General features: G+C 34.9%; 2 protein-coding genes across 2 annotated transcripts; both read right to left on the bottom strand.

The window, feature by feature from the left end:
- Nucleotides 1–206: 206 nt before the first annotated feature.
- LOC130878313 (olfactory receptor 4C16-like) lies at nt 207–1,139 on the bottom strand. Its single transcript, XM_057776219.1, has one exon. The coding sequence runs from the start codon at nt 1,137–1,139 to the stop codon at nt 207–209; it is 933 nt and encodes a 310-aa protein (XP_057632202.1).
- An 18,716-nt stretch (nt 1,140–19,855) lies between these two features.
- Nucleotides 19,856–20,788, bottom strand: LOC130880553 (olfactory receptor 4C16-like). Its single transcript, XM_057779653.1, has one exon. The coding sequence runs from the start codon at nt 20,786–20,788 to the stop codon at nt 19,856–19,858; it is 933 nt and encodes a 310-aa protein (XP_057635636.1).
- Nucleotides 20,789–20,990: the final 202 nt, after the last annotated feature.

Here is a 20,990-nt window from a genome sequence, read left to right as displayed (position 1 = left end):
AAGTAAAAGTTTTTAGACTTATTTTATATTTCATGCTTTATCCCTCTATATAAAATTGACTCAAAAACATATTTCACCTTATCTCTTTAATATATAAGCTTATAAACCCACACCTTAAGAAACTGATATACTAAACTAATAATATAAATTGTATTTACTGACTTATTATGTAATGCTAACTATGAAAAAAGATTGATGACCTCCTATTATTTTCTGTCATCTGAGACAAGTTTCTTCTTCCACAACATTTTCATGGCATTTTTCACCTCTGCATTCCTCAGTGTGTAAATCAGAGGGTTAAGCATAGGTGTCCCAATTGAATAAAATATAGTTATCATCTTGTCCATAGGAAATGTGGTTGCAGGTCGTGTGTATATAAATATGCAAGGTCCAAAGAAAAGGATGACCACAATGATGTGGGAGATGCAGGTGGATAGGGCTTTTCTCCTCCCTTCAGCACTGTGGTTTCTTAAGGAATGCAAGATGATTATGTATGAGACCATCAACATGAGGAAACTCACTGTACAAATGGCCCCACTGTTGGACACCAAAAGAAGGTTGATCATATATGTGTCTGTACATGCAAGTTTCAACAGTGGCTGCAAGTCACAGAAAAAGTGATCAATCTCATTGGGACCACAGAAGGGTAAACTCAAGGCTAGACATATTTGAACTAATGAATGCACACAGGATCCCACCCAGGCTATGACCACCAACACCCCACAGACCCAGTGGCTCATGATTGTCATATAATGCAGAGGCTTACAGATGGCCACATAGCGGTCAACAGCCATGAGGATGAGGATGAAGATCTCCAGGCAGCCAAAGAAATGGAAAGTAAACACTTGTATTATGCACTCACTGAAAGGGATAGACGCCTCCTTCAGCAAGGAATCCACAATCGTTCTAGGGGAGATGGTTGTAGAGAAGCAGGTGTCAGACAAGGATAAGTAGAACAAGAAGAAGTACATGGGACTCCCAAGGGTCTGACTTGTCTTGATGGTAGCAATGATCAGCAAGTTACCCACTAATGTCCCCATATAAAAGATTAAAAACACAACAAATAGGATTTTCTTTCTAAATGGATCCTGTGTCAAACCAAGTAGAATAAACTCAGTCACATTGTTATTCAGCCACATTGTTTCATTAGTGATCAGAAGTGGTACATAAGAAATACTTTATCTGTAAAACAAAAAAGATACTTATTTTGAAGTTGGTGTGTAATTCTATGTAGAATTTTTTGCAAAACTAAGTAATCCCTGTTAATGATATTCTGTTATTTCTTTAATAAGTGATGCAACACTTCTTTCTAAATTTTAGTGATTATACATTTGGATTATTGAATGTGATGGTTTTCCATAGCAGTCTTTAAACACAAATCCCTGCTATCACAATTATGGTTAATTTAATAGCTCAATGAATATAAATTTAGAATATGTTATCTATAGTATTTTGTCATTCACTAACTTCATCTTTCATTTTAAATTAATATTAAATCATATCACCAATTAAATATTTGACATATATTTGATTTTCTTGGGGTTTCATGAAATATAAAGATGCCTATCATTACAACACCATAAAGAATGACATATTTTTGACATATCATACATTCTATTACAGATATGATTAAATATGTAATATTTCAGCATTATAAAACAGTCTAAAATGAGGTATTTCAGATATTCCAGCCTAAAAATGAGAAAAATAAATATTTACAACTTCCAAATAATCTTAAAATATACTGTTACACTTATTATGTGATATATTTAATAGATCACAATAAATATTTTTTGGTAACAAGAAATATCATTACCATTACCTCTTTTAATTTTAACCATGTAGAGCCCTGTATTTGAGTAAATTAATATGGTGGGCATTATTGTTCAATTGACAATATTTTTGTGATAACAGTTTTATTTTAGATTTATTTATTTAGATGTGTTTGAATCAGCTTACAGTGGGCTGGAAAATACATGTAATCCTCTGTAGTTTTTATTATCTATTTATCTATAAACACTGTATTCTTGGAATGAGGGAGCAATACATTAGAGAAGGAAAGATGTTATTTTGCAGAAGAAGAAATATACATAGTCAGTAAATGACCATTTTTTTTGTCTGCAAAAGTCAATAATTACATATTTTAAAATACCACTTCTGTCAATAATCACTAACATGTAATATGATATTAGCATGGTTTTTGCTTTTAAGAACAGAGCCACTTTACCAATTATTTCTGATCAAAATGAAATTGTAAGATATGTATAGTGAAGTAATACCAATGAAGTGAAATCTATTTATAAGCTGTACGAAAAGACTGTTTATTCCAACATGCTCCTACCAATCCCACCACCATATTTCCTGTATGGTGCTGAAAGTTGTTAGTCAAAAAAAAAAGGGGGACAGACCAGACATGACAGACGCAAAATTGTCATTACATGGGTTTACTTTGCTCTCTTGCCAAATTTTATTCTCTATCAAGGACTTGAGATGTCTTCCCTTTCTATGAATCAAAATATTAATTGCAAAATGTCAGACAAAGTTACTCACCATAGGTTCTGTGATCTTTGAAAAGTATCTTAGGCTGTAAGAGAACTGAATTGTTCTATTAATCATCAAATATTTTTTTCTTCCATTTTACATTCGACTTTGCTGTGACATGTTTGTACACTATTATAACATATGCTTTGTGGACATGGTGATGGAAATGCATTTGCTTCTTATATAAAACAGCATTTTGTATTAATCCCATTACCTTTTTCATTTCTAGAATAAGCACATTAACCTCAAACACAAACTCTGATTTCTTTCTCTAAGGAATCCAAAGGACTAGATTTAATGAACTAGGTAAAGTTTATAGTTTTGATTAAACATTTAACCATTGCTTTTATCAGTAGTCAAATACTTATCTTTCTTCATGGAACATATTCAATTTATAGTTATTATGACCATCTTGCCTTTTTTTTTTTTTTTTTTTTTTATTTTCGAGACAGGGTTTCTTCGTAGCTTTTGGTTCCTGTCCTGGAACTAGCTCTTGTAGACCAGGTTGGCCTCGAGCTCACAGAGATCCGCCTGCCTCTGCCTGGGATTAAAGGCGTGCACCACCACCGCCCAGCTCATTTTGACATTTTAAGACTCAGTTTTAAAGACAATCAATGAAGTTTTTAATGATTGTTTTGTAACAAGGAAAATAATCTATGGTTTGTGAAAAAACTTTCCTCATAGGTTTTGTTGTACTAATGTAGATACTTGATTAAATGCAATTATTGAATGGTTCTTTTGTTTTCTTCCTTGAATAAATATGCAGAAAATCTATGCTTCCAATATATCATATGCCACTATAACAAACTCAGTATTTGTATATATGGATACCTAACAGTTTAAATTGAGCATTGTTTCTTTCTTCTTAAAAATGTAATACTTGTCTTATAGATGGAGACAGGGCTCAGTGGACAAAGTGGTTACTGAGTATGATGTTATGAGTTTAAATCTCTACTATATAAAATGCTAGGCTTGGTAGAATGTACTCATAACCCAAGAGCAGAGTGCTCACAACCCAACAGTTCTAGCCCAACTGAACTTCACAATATTTGAAACAACTGAAGAAAGCATCCTGATGTCCGCTTCTGACTTCCACACACAGGAAAACACATTCTCACGCACATGTGCACATACACACACCCACACTTCAAATTTAGTATTTATCTGATTACTTTAGTGCTTTTCTAACTTTAAATCATATTGAAATTATGAATTTATTGGAGTTTCCACCTATTATGTATGGAAGGCAAGAAAATATTATCCTAATTTATTTTTTAAAAGCACTAAGTTCTAAGTAACTGACAAATTAACAAAATAAACTGTAACACAAGATGTTTTATTTTAAATTGTGGTGATATTACTGGGTCTCTGGCACCCACAAAATGAAAATTTTCAGAATTTTACATAATCTTCCTAATTTCATATCCTAATACAAATATATTTTTTCTCAGTGTCTGTGCATAAAAATCTTATGTCCATTTCCCCACAAAAAATTATTACATTTTCAGCAAGTTCTTAAAGAATAAGATTTTAAAATTCTGTTGCACTGGTCTGAAAATAGAGCAGTGCTGAAGGGAAGCTGGGATGACTATAGGACGGGTATAAAAGAAAACACAGCAATAACTAGAAAATGGGTTGTTGCTGTGAGTGGAGGAAAAGAGCTCAATGAAAAGAAACCCAGAAAAGGTAGGAACAGAAGTGGACTAGAATGTGTGGTCACTCCTCCCATGGCTGGACGCTGCAATGCAGAGTCCATATGATAAGCATCAGTGCTTCTCCAAATCCCTACTTTGCTAATCCTGCTTGTCTCTCTTCTAGAAAAATGCTACACTCCCCTATTTTCATGAGGAAGTTAACATTATCACAGAAAAGATAAATAATCTTTTCTTATACGTAAAAATATATTATTTCTCTGGAGTTTCAATACTTCCTAAAGCCCAAATTAAAGAGTGATAATCTCCCCTCGGGGTAGAATAATACCTGAAAAGCAGCTTTTCTAAGGACTCATTAAACATTCAAAAACTCTAACCTAGTTTTGACTTACCAGATTCCTTAAATAGCATGAAATATTATGTAGTTATTCTTCATTTCAAATATTACTAAGCAGAGGACAGGATCATCATATTTGGGCATGAGTAAATCACAATAGCATATTTTCAGTTAAAAAAGAGTTACTAGGAACAAACACTGAAGATAAAGGAAGATTTTCTGCCAAAATATTTTTATGGTTTTCTGTTCTCTATAGAATTTTCTCTCTACTATATTATATAATCTTCTTTATATTTATTTAATCCATGCTACTGATAAATGAGTTACATAATGTATATATTATGTTTAGAGTCCTTATTTATATATTTGCTCTAAAGTTCTCTGAAATACAGTCATTTTTTTCCAGACTAAAACTCAGATGTGAGTGAATTACAAATTGAAGTCTCATGATATCATTGAAGATACATGGGAAAAGTACAGTATTCTGCCCAAGTTTGTCAGTTGGAGATGGAAAAAATGGCATCCTCCAGAAGGCTTAGCAAAGTCACTAGGATTTATTTGCCTTACTGTAGTTGTTGATAAGGCACACAGTCTTCTCTCAATTTCTGAGATCTATAGCTTCATAGTGATATCATATTTTATCCCACCACCTCAGAAGTAAAGTATTTGTGAATTATTCTTCACCCTCCCATATCAATAAATTATCATCAAATTTAACAGATGGAACACATCTTTTTCTTCTCACTATAATGTTTTTTCACATACTTGGTGTTTATATAAAGCTTTTGTAAATATTAAAGAATGTCTTCATTCAAATATTTGGATTTCATTTGATTTAGTAAGTGTTTAAAGTTTGGGGTTATTTTTGTTTATTTCTTGCTCATAGGATGTCAGAATGATGCAGATTAAACATGGACATGTATTAAAATATACTTAATTAGCCTACTATAATGAGAGACTGACCCCCAAAAAGCAAAACCTCTCACTTACCAGTTGGTAGGCTCAGGAAGTTAACATCATTGTCTGTCTGTCCACTGCCTTTTGAAGGCAGATTTTCCTTAGAATACTGGGTAAAAGAAATTTATTGTTGCATCCCAGAGGGAATTTTTGACAATAATGCTATAATGTATCAATAATCCAAAATAAATGATTCCCTAAAGTTATCATTATTTTACAAATGAGACTTGTATGATATTATAAGTTCAACTATGAGTTCTTCTTAGTTCATTCAACGTAATCCTCATCTCACTGGACAACCAGATGGAAATGAAAGCATGGGATTAGAAGCTTCAGACAAACTCAACCATTCTCACACACAAGCACACATGCATACACATGTTCATGCAGATACACACACACACACACACACACACTACAAGTACATGATGCAGAAGATAGCTGAAAATAGGAAAAAATAATTTTATTAGTGAAAGAATAAATGGGTAGTGGAAGAATATTACTGCTCCCACCAGTGCCTTAAGCTACTAAACAGAATATTAGTAGATACGTCTTCAAGCTCTTATAATATATTGTGTTATATTTTCTCTGTTTTTTATTTTATTTTTTTCTTTAAATTTTATACAATGTTTGTTTGACCATGTTTTCCCCTCCATAAACTCCTTTCAGATCTTGGTCAATTCTGTTTCTCTCTCCCTCTCAACAGTGACCTGGGCCAGAGCAGACCTGAGACAGCAAACTCCATAGGAACAGGTACAGGGGAGCAACTACTGAGCAAGTGAGCCAGAGCCAGAGACTGCTGAGGGTCCAGACGTGAATCTGGGACCTTCAAGGGGGTATACCTAAGCTAGGACCCCTGTGGGTCTGAGCATGAGGCAAAGACTTCCGAGGAACTAGGTCTAAGCCAGGGCCTTCATAGGTATGGGCATGAATCTTTGACCTCCAAGGGAGAAGGCAGAAACTAGAGATCTCTGTGGGTCCTATTGTGAGTCTGGGACCTCTAAAGGAGTAAACCTGCACCAGGTCATATGCGGGTCTGCGTGCACCTGAGCCTGGAACTCCGAGGGAGTAGACAGAAGCCAGAGTCTTTTGCAGGACCAACCCAAGTCAGGGACCTCTGCAGGAACAGATCCAGACCAGGGACATTTACAGAAACAGGTTCAAGCCAACAATGTAGGATAAGGCAGGCCTGGTACAGCAAACTCCAAGGAGGGGAGCAAAGCCTGGGAGTGCTGAGTGACCCAAAGTTGTAACTAGAACCATGGAACTTGCTGTACCATGAGGAACAACCATCTGATCCTTGGATTCACTGGCATCTAGAAGATTAATCAATAGAATCATAGACAGCCCCAACCAAATCTATTAGAGGAAAAGATGAATAGAAAGGGTAAGAACACACAAAACCCCACAAAGAGCAACATGATACCAGTAAAACCTAAAGACCCTACAACAACAAGACTTGAACAACCAAATATAGATGAAGCTGAAGAAAATGAGATTAAAAAAATAACTTCAGGAGAATGTTTGAAACTCTTAAACAGAAAATGAGAAATTTCCTCAAAGAAATGGAGGAAAAGAAAAACAAAAAATTGGAAGACATCAGCAAATCCCTTAAAAAAAAAAAACAAGAAAAAGCAATCAAACATATGAAAGAAACTATTCAAGACCTGAAAACTAAAATAGAGATAATAAAGAAAACACAAGCCAATGGAATTATAGTAACAGAAATCATGAAAAAATGATCAGGAACCACAAACGCAAGCATGAACAGCAGAATACTGTTCAACAGAGATGGAGGAGAGTATCTCAAGTACTGAAGATACAATAGAGGAAATAGACTCATCAGTTAAAGAAAACACTAAATCTAACTCAAAATATGAAGGAAATATAAGATACCATGAAAAAGCCAAACTTAAGAATAATAGGCATAGAAGAAGGAGAAGTTCAACTCAAAAGCACAGAAAATACATTTAACAAAATCATAGGAAAAAACCTTCCAAACCTAAAGAAAAATATGCTGATGAAGATACAAGAAGCTTACAGAACACCAAATAGACTGGATCAAAAAAAGTCCCCTTGTCACAAAATAATCATATCACTAAACATACAGAGTAAAGAAAGGAAACATACAGAGCAAAAGAAAAAGGCCAAGTAACATGTAAAGGCAGACATATCAGAATTACATCTGACTTCATTGGAGACAATGAAAGCCAGAAGGTCATGGTCAAGCATTATGCAGACATTAAGAGACCACAGATGCCAGCCTAGGCTACTATACCCAGCAAAACTTTCAATCACCATAGAAGGTCAAAACAAGATTTTCCATGACAAAACCAGATTTAGCCAATACCTAACCACAAACCCAGCCCTAAATAAAATACTAAAAGGAAAACTCTAACGGAAGGAAGTTGGCTACATCAACACAAACACAGACAATTGATGGTCTCAAAGAAGGGGAAAATACACAAGTTAACATCACCAACATTGAAAACTAAATTAACAGGAGATAGCAATCACTGGTCATTAATATCCTTTAATATAAATGGACTCAACTCACCTAGAAAAAGGCACAGGCTAACAGTTTGGATACAAAAAGGGAATCCATTCTTCTTCTGCACACAAGAAACACACCTCAACCTCAAAGACAGACATCACCTCTGAGTAAAGGGTTGGGAAAAGATAGTCCAATCAAATGGACCTAAGAAACAAGTGGGTGTAGCTATCCTAATATCTAAGAAAATAGATTTCAGACTAAAATCAATCAAAAAAGACAAAGAAGGACATTTCTTATTAGTCACAGGAAAAATCTATCAAGAGGAAATCTCAATAATGAACATCTATGCCCCCAAAACAAGAGCACCCTCATATGTAAAAGACACTTTTCAAGCTTAAATCATACATTAAACCCCACACACTAATTGTGGGAGACTTCAACATTTCACTCTCACCAATGGACCAGTCAGTCAGACAAAAAATGCACAGAGAAATAAGATAACTAACAGATGTTATGACTCAAATGGACTTAACAGACATCTATAGGATATTCCATCCAAACAGAAAAGAATATACCTTCTTCTCAGCCCCTCATGGAACCTTCTCAAAAATTGATCACATGCTCAGTAACAAAACAAGCCTCAACAAATACAAAAAAATGGAATAACCCCATGTACCTTATTGGATCACCATAATTCAAAACTAGAACTCAACATCAACAGTAATTCCAGAAAGCCCACAAACATATGGAAATTAAACAATGCTCACCTGAATTATCAATGGGTCAAGAAAGAAATAATGGGAAAAATTAAAGACTTCCTAAAAATTCAATGAAAATGACCACAAAACATACCTCAATTTATGGGACACAGTGAAAGCAGTGTTAAGAGGAAAGTTCATAACTCTAAATGCCTACATAAAGAAACTTGAAAAATTCCACACTAGTGAATTAACAGAACATTTGAAAACTTTAAAACAAAAAGAAGCAAACTTACCCAAAAGAACTAGATAACACGAAATAATAAAATTGAGAGCTGAAATAAAAAAAATGGATACAAAGAATACAAAGAATCAATAAGACAAATAGTTGGTTCTTCAAGAAAATCAACAAAATAGACAAATCTTTATCCAAACTAACCAAAAGGCAGAGAGAATATCCAAATTAACAAAATCAGAAATGAAAAGGACATAAAAAGAGACACAGAGGAAATACAGAGAATCATCAAGTCATAATTCAAAAGCCTGTACTCCACAAAATTGGAAAACTTAAAAGAAATGGACAACTTTCTGGATAAATATCACTTACCAAAATTAAATCAAGACTAGATAAGCAAATTAAACAGATCTATAACTGCTGAAGAAATAGAAACAGTCATCAAAAGTCTCCTAAACATAAAAAGCTCAGGACCAGATGGTTTCAGCTCATAATTCTACAAGATTTTCAAAGAAGAAGTAATACTAATACACCTTAAATTATTCCACACAATAGAAACAGAAAGAACATTGCCAAACTCTTTTTATGAGGTTACAATTACCCTGATACCCAAACCACAGAAAGACATTACTAAACAAGAGAATTCCAGACCAATCTCACTCATGAACATTGATGCAAAAATACTAAATAAAATACTGGCTAATAGAATCCAAGAACACATCAGAACCATCATCCACCATGATCAAGTCAGCTTCATCCCAGAGATGCAGGGATGCTTCAACATATGAAAATCTGTCAACATTATCCACCATATAAAGAAACTGAAATGATGGAGGTGGGTCTTGTATCTATCTGTTGCTTTCATTGGTTAACTAATAAAGAAACTGCCTAGGCCCATTTGATAGGCCAACCCTTAGGTGGGTGGAGTAAACAGAACAGAATTCTGGGAGAAAGAAGCCTAGTCAGTGAGTCACCATGATTCTCCCACTCCAGACAGACGCAGGTTAAGATCTTTCCTGGTAAGCCAGCTCGTGGTGCTACACAGAATATTAAAAATGGGTTAGATCAGTATGTACGAGCTAGCCAATAAGAGGCTGGAACTAATGGGCCAAGCAGTGTTTAAAAGAATACAGTTTCCATGTAATTATTCTGGGTAAAGCTAGCCGTGCGGGCGGCCGGGTGGCGGGACACAGCCCCACCGCCGCTCTTATTTCAACACTGAAAATAAAAAACACATGATCATATCATTAGATGCCAAAAAAGCTTTTAACAAAATACAACATCCCTTCATGATAGAGGTCTTGGAGAGAGCAGGTATACAAATAACACACTTAAAATAATAAAGGCAGTATACTGCAAACAAATAGCCAACATCAAACTAAATGGAGAGAAACTACCAGTGATCCCACTGAAATCAGGAACAAGAGAAGGTTGTCCATTCTCTCCATATCTATTCAATATAGTTCTTGGGGGTCTTAGCTAGACCAATAACACACCAAAAGGAGATCAGGGGAATACAAATCTGAAAAGAAGTCAAATTATCACTAGTTGCTAATGATATGATAGTTCACATATGTGACCCCAAATTTTCTACCAAGGAACATCTACCACCCATAAACACTTTTAGTAATGGAACAGGATACAAGATTATTCAAAAAAATCAGTAGCTTTCCTGTACATAGATGATATAGGGGCTGAGAAAGATATCAGAGAAACATAACCCTTCACAATATCCACAAGTAGCATAAAATATTTCACAGTAAATCTGACCAAAAAAGTGGAAGAGTTGTATGACAAGAACATTTGAAGAAAGAATTTGAAGAAGACACCGGAAAGTGGAAAAATCTCCCATGCTCTTAGGTAGGTAGAATTGACATAGTAAAAATTGTAATCTTACCAAAAGCAATCTACAGATTCAATGCAAGGCCCATCAAAATCCTAGCAAAATTCTTTATAGACCTTGAAAGAACAGTACTCAACTTCATATGGAAAAGCAAAAAACCCAGGATAGTCAAAGCAATCCTGTACAATCAAAGAACTTCTGGTGGCATCACAATCCCTGAGTTCAAACTCTACTACAGAGCTACAGTACTAAAAACAGCCTGGTATTGGCATAAAAACAAACAGGAGGATCAATGAAACAGATTTGAAGATGCAGATATTAACCCACACACCTTCGAACACCTGATTTTTGACAAAGAAGCAAAAAACATCAAATGGAAAAAAGAAAGCATATTTTAAAAATGGTCCTGGCATAACTGGATATCAACATGAATGAATGAATATAGACCCATATCTATTACCATGCACAAAACTCAAGTCCGAATCAATCAAAGACCTCAACATAAAGCCAGCCACACTGAACCTTTCAGAAGAGAAAGTGGGAAGTATACTTGAACACACAGACACAGCAGACCACTTTCTAACTATAACCCCAGCAGCACAGACACTGAGAGAAAAGATTAATAAATGGGACCTCCTGAAACTGAAAATCTTCTGTATAACAAAGGACACGGTCAATAAGACAAAATGACAGCCTACAGAATGGGAAAAGATCTTCATTAGCCCCACATCAGACAGAAGTCTGATCTCCAAAATAAACAAAGAATCCAAGAAATTGGTTATCAAAAGAACAAATAATCCAATAAAAAAATGGAGTGCAAACCTAAACAGAGATCTCTCAACAGAGGAATTTAAATGGCTAAAAGACACCTAGGAAATGTTCAACATCCTTAGTCATCAGATAAATGCAAATCAAAAGAACTCTAAGATGCCATCTTACACCTGTAAGAATTGCCAAGATCAAAAACACCAAAGGTAGCTTATGCTGGAGAGGTTGTGGAGTAAAGGGAATACTTCTGCATTGCTTGTCAGAATGCAAGCTGGTATAGTCCCTTTGGACGTCAGTGTGGTGATTTCTCAATTAGGAAACAACGTTCCTCAAGACCCAGCAATACCACTTTTGTGTATATTTCCAAAGGATACTCAACTCAATCATGCCAAAGGACATATGTTCAGCTATGTTCATAGCAGCTTTGTTTGTTATTGCCAGAACCTGGGAACAACCTAAAAACCCCTCGACCGAAGACTTGATAAGGAAAATGTAGTACATTTACACAATAGAGTACTACACAGCAGAAAAAACAATATTTTGAATCTGCAAACAAATGAATGGAGCTAGAAAATATTTTGAGTGAGGTAACCCAGACACAGAAAGACAATTATCACATCTACTCACTCATAAGTGGTTTTTAAACATGAAGCAAAGAAAACAAGGCCACAAATCAGAACCTAGACAATAATGAGGACCCTAAAAGAGCTGTACAAACATCTAATCTACATGAGAAGTAGAAAAAGACAAGATCTCCTGAGTAATTTGGGAGCATGAGGTCCACAGAAGAGGGCTGAAGGGGAGGGGAGAGGCAGGGAGGGGAGCAGAGAAAAATGTAGATCTCAAAAAAAGTGGTATGTAACAGGATGAAGACTCTAAAGCAGACAGCTATGGAATAAATGAGCCAACAATTATCTCTATGCTTTCACCAATATTTAAAGGAATTCACAAATAACAAAAATCTTTTGTTTAAAAAAATTTACGAAAAAAATTATGCTGGATAATAGAAACGTTGGAATATCCCCATGATAAAGTATGATCTTATTCACGATGTAATGTGGGTGGCAGTATCTATAAAGAAAATGTATGTAGCTCAATCTTTGAGGTTATTTGTTGTTTTTCTAACAATATTTTAACATTTTTATATTTAAGTTCAGACTGCTGGAGGTTGATAATAACATGATTTGAGAGAACTATTTCTATGGATCCTGATTTTTCACACCTAACAACATTATCACTTTAGTTTGAATAAATAAAATCTTTTAGGACTATTTTCAGTATTTACCTTATTACATTTAGATATTTTCAAAGCAATTCACACATTAGGCTTTCAGCAAACATTTTATTACCATGAACAATACAGTTCATAAACTGCAATACATGTCACACTTCATTATCTACAATGATGGCATATATTCTACACGTAGGCAAGGAAATTTTGTCTATGGTCCACAAAGAAAATAAGCTGAGATACTGGTATATTCATAAAAATATATTTAACTTCTTTATAGAATCTTTGGGGGTTGCACATCATGCACCCCACTTCTGTTCATCTGAATCCCTCATATGCCATTCTCCCCCCTGTTGTACACACCTCACAGGAAAGTAAACAAAACAAAATAAGCAAATAGGAAAGCATCTATTTCTTTTACCTTTTTAATTTAGTTTAATTTGTTTTAACAATACATATAGTAAAATTCATTTAAAAATAAATTGACAAGTTGTGCTTCATTATTCTCTGAATATTTTATATAACTAGCTTACATCACTCATGATTTTTTTTCTAGTTCCATCCCTTTGCCTGCAAATTTTAAGATGCCATTGGCAAAACTTAAGTCGAAGTGCATCAACGTCATCAACATAAATCCAGTTACACTGAACCTAATAGAAAAGAGGGAAGTTGCCTTGAAAGTATTGACACAGGAGACCACTTCCTAAATATAACATCAGTAGCACAAACTCTCATAGCAGCAATCAAAAAATGGGACCTCCTGAAACTGAGAAACTTCTTTAAGGCAAAGGACATGGTCAATAATACAAAATGGTAGCCTAGCCGGGCGATGGTGGCACACGCTTTTAATCCCAGCACTCGGGAGGCAGAGGCAGGTGGATCTCTGTGAGTTCGAGACCAGCCTGGTCTACAGAGCTAGTTCCAGGACAGGCTCCAAAGCCACAGAGAAACCCTGTCTCGAAAAACCAAAAAAAAAAAAAAAAAAAAAAGGTAGCCTGTGAGATGGGAAAAGATCTTCACAAACCCCACATCTGACACAGGGCTGATCTCAAATATATAGAAAGAACTCAAGAAACTAGACACGAAAATACCAAATAATCCAATTAAATAATGGGGTACAGATCTAAACAGAAAATTCTCAACAGAAGAAACTCAAATGGTAGAAAGACATTTACGGAATTGCTCAACATCCTTAGCCATCAGGGAAATGCAAATCACAATGACTCTGATATACCATCTTACACCCATCAGAATGTCTAAGGTCAAAAACGCTGCTGACAGCTGTTCTGGAGAGGATGTGAAGTAAGCAAAACACTCCTTCATTGCTGCTTTGAGTGTTATCTATGGACACCACAGTAAAATCCATTTTTAGCATAAAAATCAATTTATCATCAACTTGATAATCTATTCCTGATATCCTTACAGTTAGGAAGAGACTCATGGAAACTATATCAGCTGGCTCTCATGGTCCAAAAATGTTGTCCGAGAAAGCATTAACTTCATTAACAAAGACCTTCACTTTCAGAGGTTTATTAAATTATCATTGGTAGAAGCCTGGCAGCATGAAGACAGACATGATGCAGGAGAATTAGCTGAGATTTCTACATCTTGATCCGCAGGCAGCAGAAAGAGAAACTGGATCCCACACTCATAATATCCATTCTTAAGTCATGACTGGGTGTCACATGTCAAATGATTTCTCACTCTCTAGACATGTATTCTGACAGCCATTATTAAAACCTTCAGAATCCACTTTCATATTGAAGTTCTCATAAGGCCCATTCCTGCACCTATTTAAGTATCTCCTAACATTTCGTCAAATGTCTCACATCTCTGTAAGTCTGTACTTTCTTAGCCAGGTTTTCCTAAGATGTTTCACTGAATTGCTAGGGGAAGCAAAAAGTAACATAGAAAAATGATTGTGTAGAAAGCAAACAATACTAAATAGCAGGTTTTTCTCATAAGCAATAGTGTTGCCTAGATGTGAAAAACAATGCTCTCTTTCAAAGGAAAGGAAACAGTAGTGACAACCCAAGAGATGTAAAATAGTTCAACAGGTCATAGCCCTCCCTCTTTTTCCCACATCAATGTTTCCATTACACTGCTCAGATTTCCCTGTTTTCCTCCACTCTAGTGTTTACTTCAAGCAAAATACCTATTGGAGTTACACACTTAGTCTTATTTATATCTTTATTGCAAATTCTTTCAAATGGTTTAATGTAGGTCACAATCTGCAGGAGATGTGCAACAGTAAACATGGAGCTCTATGTTCACTACATATTCAGAAGTAATGTTAGATAGACTATAAAGAAGGTCCCAATAGTGGTGAAACGATGACTCAGCAGTTAAGAGTTGTTTTCAAGAAGACCCAGGTCTAATTGGCATCATCTATATTGAGGTTCACAACCTATTGTGGAATATTTAAGTGGGCAAAGATGTGCTACATTTCTTTATACTGCAGAATATTTCTTTAACTGTGTAAAGGTGTGTTACTTTTGTTTATGTTGCATTTGTATAATTATGTAAAGTTGTGTAGCATTTGTTTCAGCTTACCTGCCTAAGGTACCTGATTGGTCTAATAAAAAGCTGAACAGCCAAATATTATGCAGAAAGAAAAGATAGCTGGGGCTGCTAGGTAGATAGAATAAGGAGGAGAAACAAGAGAAGGAGGAGGAGAAAATAGTAAGACACCTAAGACACCCAGTTCAAAAAGCCAGGCAGATGCCAGCCAGTAGACTTGAGAAGCAGTGAAGCTAAGATACACAGAAGAAAAGAAAATTTAAAAGCCCCAAGGCAAAAGTTAGGCAAGGAGAAGCAGGATAATTTAAGTTAAAAGAGTTATCTTGAAACTAATCTAAACTAGATCAAGCGTTCAAAACTAATAATAAGTCTCCTTGTCATGATTTGGAACTGGTTGTTGTGTTAGCCCAAAAGAAAAACCCTGGTCCAACAAGAATTTGCAACTCCAGTTCCAAGACATCTAATTTCCTATTCTTATGTCTGTGGACACCAGGCACATACACACTTCATAGAAATATATGAAATCTAAACACTCATATCTATAAAGTAAAGTAAATGAAAACCATGCATTTATATACAATATGCATTGTTTTCCTTATCTTCATTATTCTTCTCTCATATACTGCATCCCAGCAGTAGTTTTCCCTCATAGCTCTCCTCCCAGTCTGTCCCCCAAACTTGTCTCTTCCGCAGATCTGCTCTTTATCCATTTCCCTTCATAAAAGATCAGGCCTCCAAGAAATATCAACCAAACAAGGCATATTGAGTCGCAATAATTGAGTAGGCAAATTCCCTCATATTAAAAAAGAATGGAAGAAACTCATCAGAAAGAAAAGTGTCCCAAAAGCATGCAAAAGAATCAGAGACAGCTCCTTTTCCCACTTTTAAGAGTCCCACAAAAACACTAAGCTACAAAGCATAGCATATATAGAGAACCTAGGTCAGACCTATGCAGGCTCACTGATTGTTGGTTCATTCTCTATCAGACCCTATGAGTCTAGGTTAGTTGATTCTGTGGGTTTTATTATGGTGTCATTGACCCTCTGGCTTCCACAATCCTTCCTCAACCTCTTACACATGATTGTTTCATTTCCTTCTAATGTTTGGATGTAGGTCTCTGCATCTTAATTTGCTGGATAAAGCCTCTGTGATAATGATTATGATAGGCTCCTGTCTGTGAGTAGAGCTGAGCTTAAATAGGAATCATTTCATTGGCTTTTATCAAGTTAGGTTTGGTTCTAGCCTTGGCCTCTTGGCTATCCAGCCTCTGATTCCTGGCTCTCAAATAGTGTCGGGTATGGGTTCCCTTTCATGGCATGGGTCTTTATCAGGACCAGCCATTGAATTGTCACTCCCACAAATTTTCCAACTTTACCCAAGCACATCTTACAGGTAGGACAGATTTGTAGGTCAAAGGTTTTGTGACTGAATTGATGTCACAATCCCGCCACTAGAAGCCTTTCCTGCTTATAGAAGATGGCCAGTTAAGACTTCATCACCCCCAATACTAGGAGTCTTAGTTAGTATCACCCTCATAGATTCCAAAAAATTTGAAAAATATAAAGGAGATGGACAATTTTCTTGATAGTTACCACTCAACAAAGTTGAAACAAGATTAGCAATTTAAATAGATCTATAAGTCCTAAGAAAATGGAAGCAGTCATTAAAGTCTTACAACCAAATAATAAAAAGCCCAGTATTAGACAGTTTTAGAACAAAATTCTATCATATGTTCAAAGAAGAGCTAATGCCAATACTCCTCAAATTATTCAACAAAATAGAAACAGGTGTACATTGTCAGATTCATTTTGTGAGACCGCAGTCATCATGATATCCAAACCACATGAAGACTCAGTGAAGAAAGAGAATTACAAAACAGTTTTCTTCAGGAACATTAATGCAAAAATATTTTATAAAATACTTACAATCAGAATTCAAGAATACATTAAAAATTCATTCAACATGATCAATTAGGCTTCACTCCAGAGATGCAGGAATGGTTCAACATACAAAAATCTGTGGATATAATCCACCATATAAACAAACTGAAAGAAAAAATCCACATGATCTTTTCATCAGCTGCTGAGAAAACATTTGACAAAATTCAACACCCCTTTATGATAAAAGGCTTGGAGAGATCAGAGCTATAAGGAATATACCTAAACATAATAAGGCAATTTACAAGCCAGTAGCCAACATCAAATTAAATGGAGAGAAATTCAAAGCAATTCTACTAAAATCAGGAACAAGACAAGCTGTTCACTCTCACTATATCTATTCAATATAGTACTTGAAGTTCTAGCTAGAACAAGAAGAAAATTGTAATTTTATTAAGAAAGAGAAGGTACCAAATATTATTTTGTCATCTTGAATTTAAAACTGAAAATTCTATACTAACAGAGTCAAGCTATAGGCATTACACAATAACAATATTTTCAAGAATGATGGGGAAACTGAAAATAAAAGAATATAAAAGGAAGTGATGTACAATATACATAGCAGTATAGCTTATTGTAGACTATACTTATTTCTACTAACACACAAAAAATGTAATCATGCTTTGAGCTAAATAAATTTAAGATATGGTTATGTCTCTACCATAGATCCTATGGCCTGCAAGTACAAGGACCTACATATAATTCCAGGCACTCAAAAATAATCCAAGGAATGCAAAATAAGAAAGAAATTTAATGGTTTCTGATATAAAAAAATTGATTAAAAATTTGCTATACAATTTATTGGTTAATGAAAGTAATAGAAATCTTAAGTAAAAAATATTCATGTTTAATTTTTTCTATGAAGAAAAACACACAAGAAAACATTGACATTAGAAATATTATTAGCATTAATATTCTTCAGTACTTGAGTGTTAATTAATAATGTCAAATTCAACACTTCTCTAATGTAAAAATTTCATCCAAAAGTCTGCTTTTCCTTTTCTAATATTTTCTTCTGGATTGGATTCAAAATTCATTAAAATAATTTATATTTGCAATATAAAATTTCTGTTTCAAAACCTGAAATATTCCCTTGGGTCATCCTATTTCTGTTTAATCTGCTAATATATCCAAATACCCTATCTTGAAGTGATTTTTCTCTTGGTACTGACTTGTATAGACATCTATACCTTAAACTACTCCAGATATGCTGCACTAAGTCTTACACTTTGCTATGAAAAGCATACTATAATTAATAGATTAAAGATGAATCTTAATAGATAAAGTAGAATAGATCAAGTCATAAGAAAGCTATAGGGATTACGAACCCTGACTGCTCTATGGACTGGAGACGGAGGGGGAGGGGAGAATGGGGGAAGGGGGAGGAAAATGGGAGGAAGGGAGGAGGTGAAAATTTGTAATAATAATAATAATAAATAATAATAATAAAATACCATAAAAATTTAAAAAATTTAAAAATGAATCATGTGACTGCAAACCCAACATTTAGAGAAGAGAACCAGAGGCTCTCAAGAGTCAAATTTCTTCTGGGTATCCTGTTAATGTTGGGTATAGATGGAAATTCTGGTTCTGCCTGTTCCCACAGCCATTCAGTCCCAAAGAAACATACAAAGGCTTACATTAATTATATATTAGGCCTCTTCATTCATGCTTATTATTACATAGCTCTTACAACTTAAATTAAGCTATAATTCTTATCCATGTTTAGCCATGTGGCATTGTTATACTTTCCAGTAAGGCATTCTCATATTTCTTCCTCTGCATTTAGCTTGTGACTGCTTCTTTGCTTTTCTTCTTACTAGAATTCTCCTAGTCTGATTGCCCACCTATACTTCCTGTCTTACTACTGGTGTTATTCGTATTAAAATAAAATGAACACATAGTAAGAATTCTGGGTCAATCCACAAATAAAATAGAGATTCTTTTAAGTGTATGCATTTTCACATATATTCACACTTGCTACAATTATTTGTATCTTAAAAAATTTGCTATGTTCATAGAATAACTTCTGTTGATGGTAAAACCAAAGCATCTTTATAAAAAAATAACTAATTGGAATCTATGCATATATATATACAAATATGCATGCAATAGCAAGGAGTAGAAAAAGGAGGTTACAATTTTGAACGAGTGACAGAAAATATATATGGGAGAGTTTTGAGGGACAAAAGAGAAGAAAAAACAGTTATAACTATATTAAAATCTCACAAATAAAATACTAAAAAATAATAAATAATTGAAAGTGGTAAACCTTATCAGGCTTTGAATATAAAATGTGATTATACAGAAAAATACATATTAGGAGGAAACATCAGAAGTCAACAAGAAAGAGGACAGAAGATTACAACCACACCTGCAAGCTGTTGGGACAGAAAGACTGGAAAGACAGAGACACAGCATCACTCATGAACAAAGACAAAGGATCTTCACACTTATTTGTGTTTCATGCTTTATTCCTCTATGTAAGATTGACTCAGCATGTTTCACATTGTCCCTTTACTATATGAGTTTATAATCTAATGCAGTAAAAAAATTGATATGTTAAACTAGTAATAGAAGTAAAATTTATTGACTTCTAATTTAAAGCTAACTATGAAAAAGGATCAAAGAAAGACCTCCATTTATTTTCTATCATCTGAGACAAGTTTCTTCTTCCATAACATTTTCATGGCATTTTTCACCTCTGCATTTCTCAGTGTGTAAATCAGAGGGTTAAGCAAAGGTGTCCCAATTGAATAAAATATAGCTATCATCTTGTCCATAGGAAATGTGGTTGCAGGTCGTGTGTATATAAATATGCAAGGTCCAAAGAAAAGGATGACCACAATGATGTGGGAGATGCAGGTGGATAGGGCTTTTCTCCTCCCTTCAGCACTGTAGTTTTTTAGGGAATGCAAGATGATAACATATGAGACCATCAACATGAGGAAACTCACTGTACAAATGGCCCCACTGTTGGACACCAAAAGAAGGTTGATCATATACGTGTCTGTACATGCAAGTTTCAACAGTGGCTGCAAGTCACAGAAATAGTGATCAATCTCATTGGGACCACAGAAGGGTAAACTCAAAGCTAGACATATTTGAACTAATGAATGCACACAGGATCCCACCCAGGCTATGACCACCAACACCCCACAGACCCGGTGGCTCATGATTGTCATATAATGCAGAGGCTTACAGATGGCTACATAGCGGTCAACAGCCATGAGGATGAGGATGAAGATCTCCAGGCAGCCAAAGAAATGGAAAGTAAACACTTGTACTATGCACTCATTGAAAGAGATAAAGGCCTCCTTCATGAGAGAATCCACAATCGTTCTAGGGGCGATGGTTGTAGTGAAGCAGGTGTCAGACAAGGATAAGTAGAACAGGAAGTAGTACATAGGACTTTGAAGTGCCTGGCTTGTCTTGATGGTAGCAATGATCAGCAAGTTACCCACTAATGTCCCCATATAAAAAAACAAAAACACAACAAATAGGATTTTCTTTCTAAATGGATCCTGTGTCAAACCAAGTAGAATAAACTCAGTCACATTGTTATTCATCCACATTGTTTCATTAGTGATCAGAAGTGGTACATAAGAAATAATTTATCTGAAAAACAATAAAATCATTTATTTTGAGGGTTGTATATAATTCTATGGATACTTTTTGCAAAAGTAAGCAATCCCCATTAGTAACATCCTTCTGTTTCTTTAATAAATGATTCAACAATTTTTCCTAATTTTGAGAGGCCATCTTTTGCATTATTAT

The sequence above is a fragment of the Chionomys nivalis genome, chromosome 1, assembly GCF_950005125.1.
Source record: "Chionomys nivalis chromosome 1, mChiNiv1.1, whole genome shotgun sequence".
NCBI classification, from domain to species: Eukaryota; Metazoa; Chordata; class Mammalia; order Rodentia; family Cricetidae; genus Chionomys; species Chionomys nivalis.
The sequence above is the reverse complement of the archived record's forward strand: the minus strand, read 5'-3'. Positions and strand labels throughout refer to the sequence as shown.

Coding starts and splice junctions, on each gene's coding strand:
- LOC130880553 (XM_057779653.1), bottom strand. CDS start 20,788: ATGTGGATGAATAACAATGTGACTGAGTTTATTCTACTTGGTTTGACA.
- LOC130878313 (XM_057776219.1), bottom strand. CDS start 1,139: ATGTGGCTGAATAACAATGTGACTGAGTTTATTCTACTTGGTTTGACA.